Source organism: Pseudorca crassidens, chromosome 21, assembly GCF_039906515.1.
Source record: "Pseudorca crassidens isolate mPseCra1 chromosome 21, mPseCra1.hap1, whole genome shotgun sequence".
NCBI classification, from domain to species: Eukaryota; Metazoa; Chordata; class Mammalia; order Artiodactyla; family Delphinidae; genus Pseudorca; species Pseudorca crassidens.
In genome coordinates, this window is record NC_090316.1 from 14,072,801 (window position 1) to 14,085,489 (window position 12,689).

Here is a 12,689-nt window from a genome sequence, read left to right on the forward strand (position 1 = left end):
GAAAACGTTATGGTTACAAGTTTATCATTTTGGAATGTTAAAAATGTGAATACAAGTGAAATAACCTAAAAAGACTGATCCCTCACATAAAGAAATCTAGGCTGAAATTAGATTAGATTAGGAAAGTTCCCATCAGAGACACATCAGTGCCCAGATACACTGAGCTTTTTTAAAACACAGGCTTCTTATAGGTTTAATTAACAGGGTCTGTAACGTGCATTCTAGAAATTGAAATTGAATTTTGTATTAAAATAGCTAAGTAATAAAGCTTTAGTATCATGGTGATTATATTTACAAAAATTGTACTAGAACAAGATTCAGAGAAACAGAAACACCCACGTACAACGTAGCACCTTTTTCCACAACAACCTCTACTACCTATACTAACTGACTTTGGTTTGATTTGTGTAGAATGTTTAAAATCAAACATCACAGAATTTCAGATCTGGAAGGAACATTGGAGCTCATTGATCTATCTAGTCATTTTTACTCAGATACAATCAGAGGCTCAAAGATGTTAAGTGGTAGCCTAAGGTCACAGAGGTAAGACTAGGACACAGTCCTCCAGACCACTACACCAGGGATATATATACACACAGACACACAGACACCAATATACATACATATACATATATACTGATTGTAGTTAGTGCAACTAGACCACCTGGGTTCAAGTCACAGCTCCAGTACTTACTAGCTTTTGAATTTTGGGCAAGTCAGTTACTTAACTTACCTGTGTTTCTATTTCCTCAGCTGCTATACAAGTATAATAATACTTCTTATCCTTTAACTTAGCCTGCCTTCCTTAACATAAAAGCAAAAGCCCTGACTCAGTATTAAGTCAGTTTTCCCAGAACATTTGTAATGGCATTCTACACCTGCTGGGGGCTTACCTTTATAGTAGGAGAATCTATTGCTTGCAAACTAATAACACCAAAGATATTAAGTTGCCTAACTAGTACTTATTAGCAATCTGGACACTAGAAATTATTCCTCTAGCCTTCCCTTTCGTAAGCAGAAAACAACCTGAAGTGAATGAACACATTTGCTGATATGAAGAAATGAGATGTTCTTCTAATTGGTAGGGGTAACTGTCCCTTCCCCTCATGATCAATAATCATTGTGAATACTGTGTACTGTGTGAATAAATTTACACTGTCATGTTTCCATGGCAATCACCATACATAAAACGAAATATTTCTGCTCTTCGACACAGATCATTTTGTTTTAAAGAAATCTTATTCCCTTTTCAACGAGAAATCCAAATTTACCCAAGTAACATTTCTGAAAAAACAGAATAAGGATTTTCAACAACAAATGTCTTAAAAAAAAAAACAAAAACCACAGATGTCTAACAATTTCTTACTCTGAGCGAGGCATCTTCCATTAATTACTTATATGTTCTAGTTAACTTAATTTTCCAGGTTAACCCACTGACGAAGTAAAACTGCTAAGGATGAGGAAGCTGCCATAGCGGATATAGGGATTTGGGCACTGATTTCAAGGAGTGCACAATTATACATGCACATATCCCTTACCAATCATAAATCTTCATTCTAGTATCTCTAGATCATTCAACCTAAAAATACAAATTTAAAACTGCATGTGAACAGCATAATAAAACAGACACAGCAACAGAACGTTAGTTAGGAAAGCTGTCGCTCATCCTGCTTCTGGCACAAAGTAATGACCTGACATGACACAGGTCATTTAACTTTCTGGGACTTAGTATTAACCACTGTATAATAAGGTGGTAGAGTTAAATAATCTTTTTGCTCTAAGAGTCTCTACTTCTATGGGACAAAGTCTCAAAAATGGAAGTTATCAACCCACTCTTCTCCTTTAAAAAGCAGGCTGGAAAAATTAGGGTACCAAACGGATTCATCAGGGAATTTGGAAACCTATGAACAGATCGATGTGTGTTAGAATAAAGGGGGCCGACTGGCCAGAGCACAAGTCCCAAAGGATCACTTTCTAATAAAAGCCAAATCTTCCGCACCATTATCTGATAGAGAAAACAAACAAACTTGCCACTTCTCTAAATTAGCTTCTTTCAAAATGACGATTGCTTGTTGTGGTAGTTCTTTCAGCTGGGAATGCCACATTCCTCTCCCCCTTCTTCCCTCGGGTTGGCTCTCAATGCCCAAATCTACTCTTATCATCCACAGAACAGAAAAGCGCCAGTGATACCATAACAAAGACTTCTCTAGTTTCACAGCCATTAACAAGCACTCTCTCTTCAGAACTTAAATAATACTTTATATCTATTCATATGTCCCCAATCTCTTTTTATGCTGCGATATACTTATTTATTCTCAAGTAACACACCTTCCATATTAGATGATGTCTCATCTAATTCCACTTTGAATTCCCCACAAAACAGAGTACAGTAGCTCACACAAAAATAGATGTTTTGGGAATTCCCTGGCAGTCCAGTGGTCAGGAGTCCATGCTTCCACTGCAAGGGGCACGGGTTTGATCCCTGGTTGGGGAACTAAGATCCCGCATGCCATGCAGCGCAGCGCAAAAAAAAAAAAAAAAAAAAAAAAAAAAAAGTTTAATAACTAGCAGAAAAAAGTAGTTATAAACTCTTAAGAAGTTTTAGATTCCTGTGTTCTTAAAGTACAAAATAAGTCCATAGTTTCTGTCTACATTTTAACTAATTTTTTTTTTCTTTTGCCTCTTTCCCAGTTCCTACAGGCCAAGGAAGTTCACAGCTGCCGCTTCAGGGCTTAAAAAGGTCATTTCTGGGACTGTTATTCTATGTGAACAATAAAGCCAAAATATAAAGTTACAATAATTATCTCTAGGAATATATTTCAACCTGATGAAATAGCTTGTCCGAAAAATTAAACAGATAACCCTCTCCTGTTAGAAAGTTTGAAAATTATAAAGGGTAATTAAAACTAACAATAGTTTCCCAATGGCTGCCTATAGTCAAAGCATCTTTTATCAAAAGTGTTCTCTAATTCTGGAGCACTTTGATAACATGATCAGGAAAGAGGTTTCACTTAATCTCCTGATTATGCAAATTAATGACTGTGTCTGTTTTCTGATCTGTAAAATTAAGATAACTGCATATCTTAATACTTAATTCACAAAGGTGTTTAAAGATTTTTATCTGGGGCTTCCCTGGTGGCGCAGTGGTTGAGAGTTCGCCTGCCGATGCAGGGGACACGGGTTCATGCCCCGGTCCGGGAAGATCCCGGGAGAGGCCACAACAGTGAGAGGCCCGTGTACTGCAAAAAAATAAAAAAAGATTTCTATGTGGTGAGCTATTTAGACCCCTAAAACAAAGTTCCTTAGGCAATATTTCTACTATTTAATTTCCAGCAAAACTTATGCTTTAAAAACAAAATTTTAAACTCCATTCACAAACACCTGAATGGCCTGAATAATCATTTATACTATTTTTATACTATTTTTAAACATCCTATGTAAGAGAGGAGAATCATGTGCTGCTGAAATATTTGTTTCATATGTACAAATATTATCTCTTTAAATGAACTCCAAGAGTTTCAAGTTTAAGATACTTAATCATCTTACAAATGAAAATTATCTGTAAAGATATTAATTTTTCCTAAATTAGTTAAGGTAGACGATTCACTAAATTCTCAAAGGAAATACAATTATAATTTAAAAAATGATATCCCAGTAGATACCAAGATCACTGAAATTGGGGGAAAAAAACTTGCCTTATTTTCACTGTATTTAATGTCTACAAATTTTCGTTAAGTGGCTTTTTTTTTTTTTTTTTTTTTGCAGTACGCGGGCCGCTCACTGTTGTGGCCTCTCCCGCTGCGGAGCACAGGCTCCGAACGTGCAGGCTCAGCGGCCATGGCTCACAGGCTTCTCCGCAGCATGTGCGATCTTCCCCGACCGGGGCACAAACCTGTGTCCCCTGCACCGGCAGGCGGACTCTCAACCACTGCGCCACCAGGGAAGCCCGTTAAGTGGCTTTTTAAAAAAGTTTTACACCTTTATCTAGCAAGGGTAATATAAAATTTCACGAAGAATAAACTTCTTAATTTGCAGACTCCCAGAAGAGACTGTTGGTATAAGCAGTCTGACTTGGTTTTCAAATAATAGGTGAAATCTGATCCGTCTTGTGACCAGTTCAAGTTTGTCTAGGAGCCCACTTCCACTTATCTGTTGATACTGGATACTGCTGGATTACACCAAATTAAAACAAGGATAATTTTTATAAATTATACATTCAGCTGGGATACACAGGTTTTAAAGATGACAGAGACAAGAAATTTTCATAGATCTCAATTACATTAAATCTATCCCTTGCAACTTAAATTCTTTTTTAAAAAAAAATAGCACTCATATCAGCTAAACCAAGTTCCTTAGGCAACACTTCTACCGTTAAATTTCTAACCAAACTTGAGATTTAAGAACAAAATTTTAAACTCCATAATCTAAAAACATCAGTACCTGAAGTTAACATATTTTTAGCATTTCATTAGTATTTCACAACTGGCTAACTTAATAAGTCCCTTTCAAAACAAAACAAAAACTCAGAAAGTAAATATTTACACAAAGTATTTGAGAAGTTAAGAAATGAATGCTGACCTAAATTATTTTTAAAATTCTACATCCAGGGCTTCCTTGGTGGCGCAGTGGTTAAGAATCCGCCTGCCAATACAGGGGACCGGGTTCAAGTCCTGGTCCGGGAGGATCCCACATTAGTTGCTGTGGAGCAACTAAGCCTCTGAGCCACAACTGCTGAGCCTGCATCTAGAGCCCGCGAGCCACAGCTACTGAAGCCAGGGCACCTGGAGCCCGTGCTCCGCAACAAGAGAAACCACCACAATGAGAAACCTGCACACCGCAACAAAGAGTAGCCCCCGCTCACCGCAACTAGAGAAAAGCCCACACACAGCAACAAAGACCCAACACAGCCAAAAATAAATAAGTAAAATAGATAAAGAAAGAAAGAAAACAAAACTTAAAAAAAAATTCTACAAAGTGAGAATTTTAATCTCCACTTTTAGTATATTTTTAATAAATATATGTAGTTGCAAAGGATTCTATCTCCCATTTTTGGTTTATTCAACTAACGTCAATATATACTACTTAACTTTACAGACTTCTAAATCAAGAATAAAATCATATAAACAAAAGGACTACAGAAAAAGCTCTTTGGCTATAAGGGTCATGACCTACTCATATTTGTACCTGCAACTGTTAGCATAATGCTGGCACACTAATCACTCAAAAAAAAAAAAAAAAGTAACAGAATTAACTATTCATTCGTGAAGAAAAAGAACTTTCTTAGAATTTTAAATACTTCTGATTAGAAATAAAATAGAAGGAAAGAAAAAATATACTACCAAATATTATTATTGAACTTAGACATTTGCAAATAATCACTGAAACTTAAATTTTGCTCAAAAAATTTACTACTTCACAGGGCACCAAGATACAAATTTGTTCTACCTGTCCCTTGACACAATGAAAGTAAACTTTTCTTAATTATCCTATAAAAGACCAGTCTAGGGATTCATCTAACTGTAATGTAATAAACTGAAACAGACAGCCTGGAAGCATTGCCTTAATGATACACACAGGTTTTGTCAAAGGTAATGAATGCAGTGCTTAAATGGAACTTAATATGACTCTCTGAGTTCTGATAACTAAAGTCAAAGCTATAATTGTAAAACAGCAAACCTCTGAAGAAAAGTGTAATAGGAGTAAAAGAAGAACTCTGAAGGTGACTCACAGACATACTTACAGATCCTCGGAGAAATAGAATTGGAACCCCAATTCCAAACTTTTCGCCTAAGATGGTCACGGCAGATAAGAGCTGGAATGCTTGTGGACCAAAGTCCTGTGACATATCATCTGAGTCATCAATGGAAAAGCAGCGATCCAATCTAAATAAAAACAATATGTAAAGAAAGCTTAGCCAAGGCATGTACCTTTAGAAATAAAAAGATTTAGTGTAACAGTTAGCCCAGTAAAAAAATATCTCAAATGTGCCAACTGCTTCAGAAGCTAAAAATAAAGTTCAATACAGCTGAGAGCATGTAAAGTATGTAAAACATGAAATATAAACGATAATAAAGCATCACAGGTATGTTATATTAATGGTTCTCGACACTAGTGCCCTAGGATCCAAGTTTCACAGGAGGTATCTTGGGCCATAGAAAGAAACAGGTTCAAGCAAGCAGAACGCAGGATTACAGCTCAAATAGCTCCACTTGATCTACTGTATAAATACTGGACTTTTGTGTTAGGTTTTGATGGAAGAAAAGGTTTATTGCCTACCCCCACCCCTGTCGCAAAACTTCTGAACTGAAAAAACACATCTCCTTTGCAAGAAGTTGTTAAAGTCATACTTTAAAATATGACCAAAGATTATAAGCTTTTCATGTAAGTCCATTTAGAAGTTAAATTCCTAAGCCATCCTTCAGGTAGAAATTATCATTAACACAAATTAATGAAATTCTCATTTGTATTAATTCTCATTAATACAAATGAGAATTCTTTATGGCATGTTGAGAACAAAAGGACTCAGAAAAAATCAACTAATATAGTTCAACTACCTAATTCAGTTGCTTTCTTTATAATAAATATCTTTGAAATAGCAATAAGAATATAGTCAGTATTCTAGATATATTTTTAGGGAAAAAAAGGCTATGTTTAGGTTTATTCTCTATTTTAATTTCTTTAATAGGATACTTAGTTCATTAATTTTCTTTTCTAATACGAGTATTTAAAGCTATCAAATTCCCACCAAGTATCACCTATGCTGCAGCATACAAGTTTTAATGTATATTACTGTAATTATCACTAAGTTCTAAAAATGTGTTAATTTCCAGTTTGAGTTTTTTCCTTGATTGACGAGTTACTTTAGAGCATTATTTTAAATTTCCAAATGAATGAGAATTTCCCTTTTTATTCTCTTGTTTACTTCTAATTCTGTTGCATTCTGGCCAGATAATGTGGTGTGTTTGAAACCAATACACTGAAAACTTGAGACAGGTTACAGTCTAGTACAGAGGTCAGAAAACTCTTCCTATAAAGGGCCAGACAGTAAACAGCTTAGGCTTTGTGGGCCAGACAAGCTCTGTGTCACAACTACTTAGCTCAACTCTGCAAAAACAGCCATAGATAATATATAAACAAAAGGGCATGGCTGTATTACAAAAAAACTTTATTTACAAAAATAGGCAGTGAGTGGATTTGGTCCATGGGCCATAGTTTGCCACCCACTGCTTTAATATATAGTACATTTTAAAATTTTTATTTATTTATTTTTGGCTGTGTTGGGTCTTCATTGTTGTGCACGGGCTTTCTCTAGTTGTGACGAGCAGGGGCTACTCTTCGTTGCGGTGCGCAGGCTTCTCATTGCAGTGGCTTCTCTTGTTGTGGAGCACGGGCTCTAGGCGCACGGGCTTCAGTAGTCGTGGCTCACGGGCTCAGTAGTGGTAGCTCACGGGCTCTTGAGCGCAGGCTCAGTAGTTGTGGCGCACGGACTTAGTTGCTCTGTGGCATGTGGGATCTTCCCGGACCAGGGCTCGAACCCGTGTCCCCTGCATTGGCAGGAGGATTCTTAACCACTGCGCCACGAGGGAAGTCCCTATAGTTCATTTTTATAAATATGCCATCTATGTTTGAGAAGTATAGTCTCTAATTCCGCGCTTCCCAGCCCGTGTGCTACAAATGGATTATAGGTGTGCTGAAGGTTAATCCCTTGAGACCTTAGGGTTCTGAACAGAACCTAGACTCAATTAGCCATTAACTATGTGGGTCACGAAGTAAAAATGTTTGAGACACATTACTCTAATTGCTTGGTAAAGGCTTCTACATACTGCATGTCCAATAAATCAGACTTGTTACCATATTGACCAGATTTTCTACTGCTTCCTAATTTTTTGATTGCTTAACCTACCAATAACTAAAAATTATAATCAACCTCTCCTACTTTGATGGTGGAATTGTTGATTTCTTCCAGCTTTTCTGTCAGTCTGTGCTTTACATAGTTGTAGGGTTTTTTTTTTAAGGTGCATAGAACAATTCTGTCCTCTTGGTGGAGGAACCATTTATCACTGCATAGAGACCATCTCCATCCCTAATAAAACTCCTTCTGTCTAACAGTATACAGCTACCACACCTAGTATATGGTTAGCTCAACTACATACACCATTTGTATTTTATTTTTTCAATTAATATACAGTTAAATTGATTGTATGTCTGTGTGTGTGTGTTAAGGTCTACAAATTTAAACACATTCATAGATTCTTCTAACCATCACCACAATCAGAACATGCAACAAATCCATCACTGCAAAATACTCCCTTATGCTATTCCTTTGTAATCACAACCTTGACCCCATCCCTCTAATCTCTGGCAACCACTAATCTTTTCTTCATCTCTACAGTGCAGTTTTATGTTTGAGAGAATATCACATAAATAGTAGAACTGGCATTATTTCTTCTTTTGGGGGGGCAGAATTTGCCACTGAAATCACTTGGGCTAGGGAATTTTATTTTTGGAAGTTTTTAACAAGGATCCAATTTCTTCAACAGTGGTAGGATTATTCAGGTTATGTACTTCATTGTGAGTGAGGGGTTTTTTTTTTTTGCTTTTTGTGTGTGTGTGTGAGTGAGTTTTATTAGTATGTGAATGTATGTGCACTGAGTTATTCATAGTATAACTCAGTTATTCATAGTATTTCCTCATTATCCTTTTAATGTCTGTTGTGGCTAGAGTGAAATTCCCTCTCTCAGTTCTGATATTGGTAATCTGTGTCTCCTCGTCTTCTTTTTTTTTTTTCTTTTTAGAACTTTCTATCAGTTTTATTGACCTTTTCAAAGAATGAGCTTTTGAGTTCATTGGTTTTCTCCAATTGTTTTTGTTTTCTATTGATTTATGCTCTTATCTTTATTCTTTCCTTCCTTCTGCTTCCTTTTAGTTTTCTTTACCCCTATTTGCTAGTTTAAGGTGGAAGCTTAATTACTAATTTGAAACCCTTCTACTGTAAGTATTTAATGCTCTAATCTTCCCTGTCAGTATCACTTTAGCTGTACCCCATACATTTTGTATTTTCGTTTCACTCAGTTCAAGATATTTTCTGATTTACCTTGAGACTTCCTTTTTGACTAATGGATTATTTAGTAGTGTGTTACTTAATTTCCAAGTGTTTGGAGACTCCTGTTATCTTTCTGCTGTTGATTTCTAGTTTCATTCCATTTTAGTTAGAAAATGTATTCTGTATAAATACAAATCTTTTAAATGTGTTAAGGTTTGTTTTATGATCCAGAATACAGTCTATTTTCATGAACATTCCATCTGCACCTGAAAAGAACGTGTATCTGCTGTTGTTAGGTGGAATGTTCTATAAAAGTCAATTAGACAGTCTGCTGACAGTCCTGTTCCATTTCTTCTATTTTCTTACTGATTTTCTGTCTACCAGCTCTATTAATTACTGAGAGATGCTGAAGTCACCAACTCTACTTACAGATTTCTCTATTTCTCCTTTCAATTCGGTCAGTTCTTTTCAAAGTATATACACATTTAGGATTAGGTGTTCTTGGATATAATGGTTATCTTTGTGTGTCAGCTTATGGTACCCAGTCATTTGGTCAAACACTAACCTAGATGTTGCTATAAAGGTATTTTGTAGATGGGATTAACATTTACAATCAGTTGACTTTAGGTAAAGGAGCTGACCCTTGATAATGTGAGTAGGTCTCATTCAATCAGATGAAGGCCTTAAAGAGCAAAGACTGAGGTTGGCTGGAGAACAAGGAATTGTGACTCAAAACTGTAATGTAGAAACCCTGCCCAACTTTCCAGCCTGCTAGGCTGCCTGCAGATTTCAGACTTGCCAACCCCTACAACTGCATGAGCCAATACCTTAAAATTAACCTCTCTCTCCCTCTCTCATTATCTCTCTGTCTGTGTGTGTGTGCGTGTGCGTGTGTGTGTGTACACATATGTGCATGTATTGCTCTGGAGAACCCTGACTGATACATTGGTAAACTGACTCTTTTATCATCATGTAATGTCCTTCTTTATCCCTGCTAATATTCTTCCTCCAAAGTCTCCATTATCTGACATTAAAAGTAACAACTCCAGCTTTCTTTTGATTAGTGTTTTCATGGTATACAGTTTTTATCTTTTTATTTTTAATCTACCTATATAATTATACCTATAGTGGATTTCTTGTGGACAGCATTTGGTTGGGTCATATTTTTAAACCAATTCTAACAACTTTTGCCTTTAAATGTTGTTTTTTTTTTTTTTTTTTTTTTTTGCGGTACGCGGGCTTCTCACTGTTGTGGCCTCTCCCATTGCGGAGCACAGGCTCCGGACACACAGGCTCAGCGGCCATGGCTCACCGGCCCAGCCGCTCCACGGCAATGTGGGATCTTCCCGGACCAGGGCACGAACCCGTGTCCCCTGCATCAGCAGGGTCCTCAACCACTGCACCACCAGGGAAGCCCTAAATGGTATTTTTAGATCATTTACATTTAATATAACTATTGATATGTTTAGATTTAGGTCTACCATTAATTGGTTTATCTATTTATAAAAGTAAAAGATTGTAATACTGTTTGCTTTGTCCTCTTTTTTAATAAATAAATTCATTATTTTGTTTTTAAAAAACTGCAATACATATCACTCAACAAAAATTCAATTAAAAATTATTTGCAAAGGAAGAGAAACAAAGACTTTTAGAATGTCCATCTAGAAGAAGGAAATGTTACCTGGACCTGCAATTATCACAGCAATTTTCAGTTCCCATAATTCCCACGGAGGCCTTTCGTAGCTGTTTGTCTTCAAAATGAGACAAGATGAGTCTACCCAAGAGAAAATTTTAAAATTAAAGAACAAAAACATACATGTTAAATTCATTGTTGAAAATAATGAGGTGAAATCAACATTAATTGATTCAGCTGAGACCTCATTATTTGGCTTCAGTTTACTGAGGCACAAAGCAAGTTGCCTTAAAAATTCAGCACATATGTTAACACCATCAAATATCTTTTAAATACTTCTAATTACTTTGCAAAACTTTTTCCTTAAGAATATTATCTATAAATCCTTGTTATTAACTGATATAAAGTAAATAATACTTACTGTCGCCTACACATTCTGGAATTAAGATATTTATCCATCTTTGCCATCATCTTTAATTTGTATAATCGAAACTTTTCATTGCATATTTCACTAAGGAGGCGCCTGTCAATTAAAAATACCACAGTACTATTAAAATTGTATTAGTTTTATTTCATTTATTTATTCCTGTTTATTTTTCATAGTCTATAACATCCACAGTGCTAACAAGATAAAGAACATTTCTATCATCTCAGCAAGTTATTGTGTCCCTTCCCAGTCAATGCCCCCATAAGAGGCAAGCATTTTTCTGATTTTTATGAAAATTACTTTTGAAAGAATTCTACCCATGTCCAAGCATCAATTTTTTAGCTGCCTATGAAAAACTGTTAAAACCCTAAAGTTCTTCATTTTGACTTATATGCTACTTGCTTTTTTGGCAATATTTCTACTATACGTGAATTTTTACCTTTTCCCAGTAAAAGGTTATTCTTTAAGTTATTTTATATGAGAAACTAAAGGCATCTAATCTATATAAGGAATACTGAAAAAGACTCATGATCTAAATATGAACCTTCATCACTTTAGCTCTTCAGAGAACTTCTCAGCCCTCTAAAAACTACCTCTTTGTATTATGGGGCATTATAGGACACTAATAAAATATCAGAATTAAGTTCCTTCCTCAAACAATTCTAACCATTTTTTCCCCCATAATACTGAATTTATATAAACTTTTTAAATAACACTAAATACATGGTTTTTTTTTTAAGTTAATGCTGCTATACCTCATCCTGACTGTTAATTCTACTCTCCTGTGAAGAAATTCCATGACTATCGTACATCAGATGATGATAATCTTCCAAATAGTCTTTGTATATCTTTCTGAGAATAAAGAAAAATCTGAGTTGAATAGGTTTCAAATATTTCAAAAGAAAATAATTTATCCACAAGATCTAAGTGATAATACTGATCCTCATCACTCATGTTTTGACTGTACAGCTTTCTAACTGATAAAAATACCTCTGTACAATTCTCAAGGATGACACCCACAGGGAATCCAGTTAAGTGAGCTCTGGAAAGTCTGGACACACAAATGATCTCTTATTCAAAAACATTCTTATCATTTGACACCACCAACCACCATGCCTTTCCATGTAATTTCCCTAAAAAGTCTCTTCCAACGATTGACTCTAGTTCCTAGGTCAACCATCTAACCTCATTATTCCTAGCTCATGGGCTAAATATCAGTTCCTTTTTTTGCTCTGTTTTGTTTGTTTAGCTCACCTCTTTCTCCTCAGATAGAAAGAACAAAGGAAACAATGCCCACACTCTGAGAGCTAGAGCTTCCCTTATGTTTGGTTCCCACAATCTACATTTAACTAATCTCATCAGTTTCAGTAACAAATTGAAGAAAATAAAGTAACAAGTCTCTAACAACAAATCAAATGAATATTTATTCTTCTTTTAGGACCACCAAAATCATTACAGTATAATATTCCACAGAATAAAAACAAGTTGAAAAAGAAGAAATATTCTAAAAATACCATAAATAGAAATCAGGTGGAGCCAGTGGAAGATTTGTTAAACTGAGATTAATTTGCAAATTATTCCCTTTA

General features: G+C 35.6%; 1 protein-coding gene across 8 annotated transcripts in view; it reads right to left on the bottom strand.

The window, feature by feature from the left end:
• Positions 1-12,689, bottom strand: part of WRN (WRN RecQ like helicase) — a 137,761-nt gene that overhangs the window by 26,361 nt on the left and 98,711 nt on the right. For 7 of the 8 annotated variants that reach the window (XM_067721801.1, XM_067721800.1, XM_067721803.1 and 4 more), the window contains 3 exons: positions 11,098-11,199; positions 10,725-10,817; positions 5,729-5,882 (listed from right to left, as the gene is read on the bottom strand). In XM_067721801.1, the coding sequence (XP_067577902.1) occupies positions 5,729-5,882; positions 10,725-10,817; positions 11,098-11,199 (349 nt within the window). The remainder of the gene's footprint in view (positions 1-5,728; positions 5,883-10,724; positions 10,818-11,097; positions 11,200-12,689) is intronic. The other variant, XM_067721804.1, reaches the window with a different exon arrangement.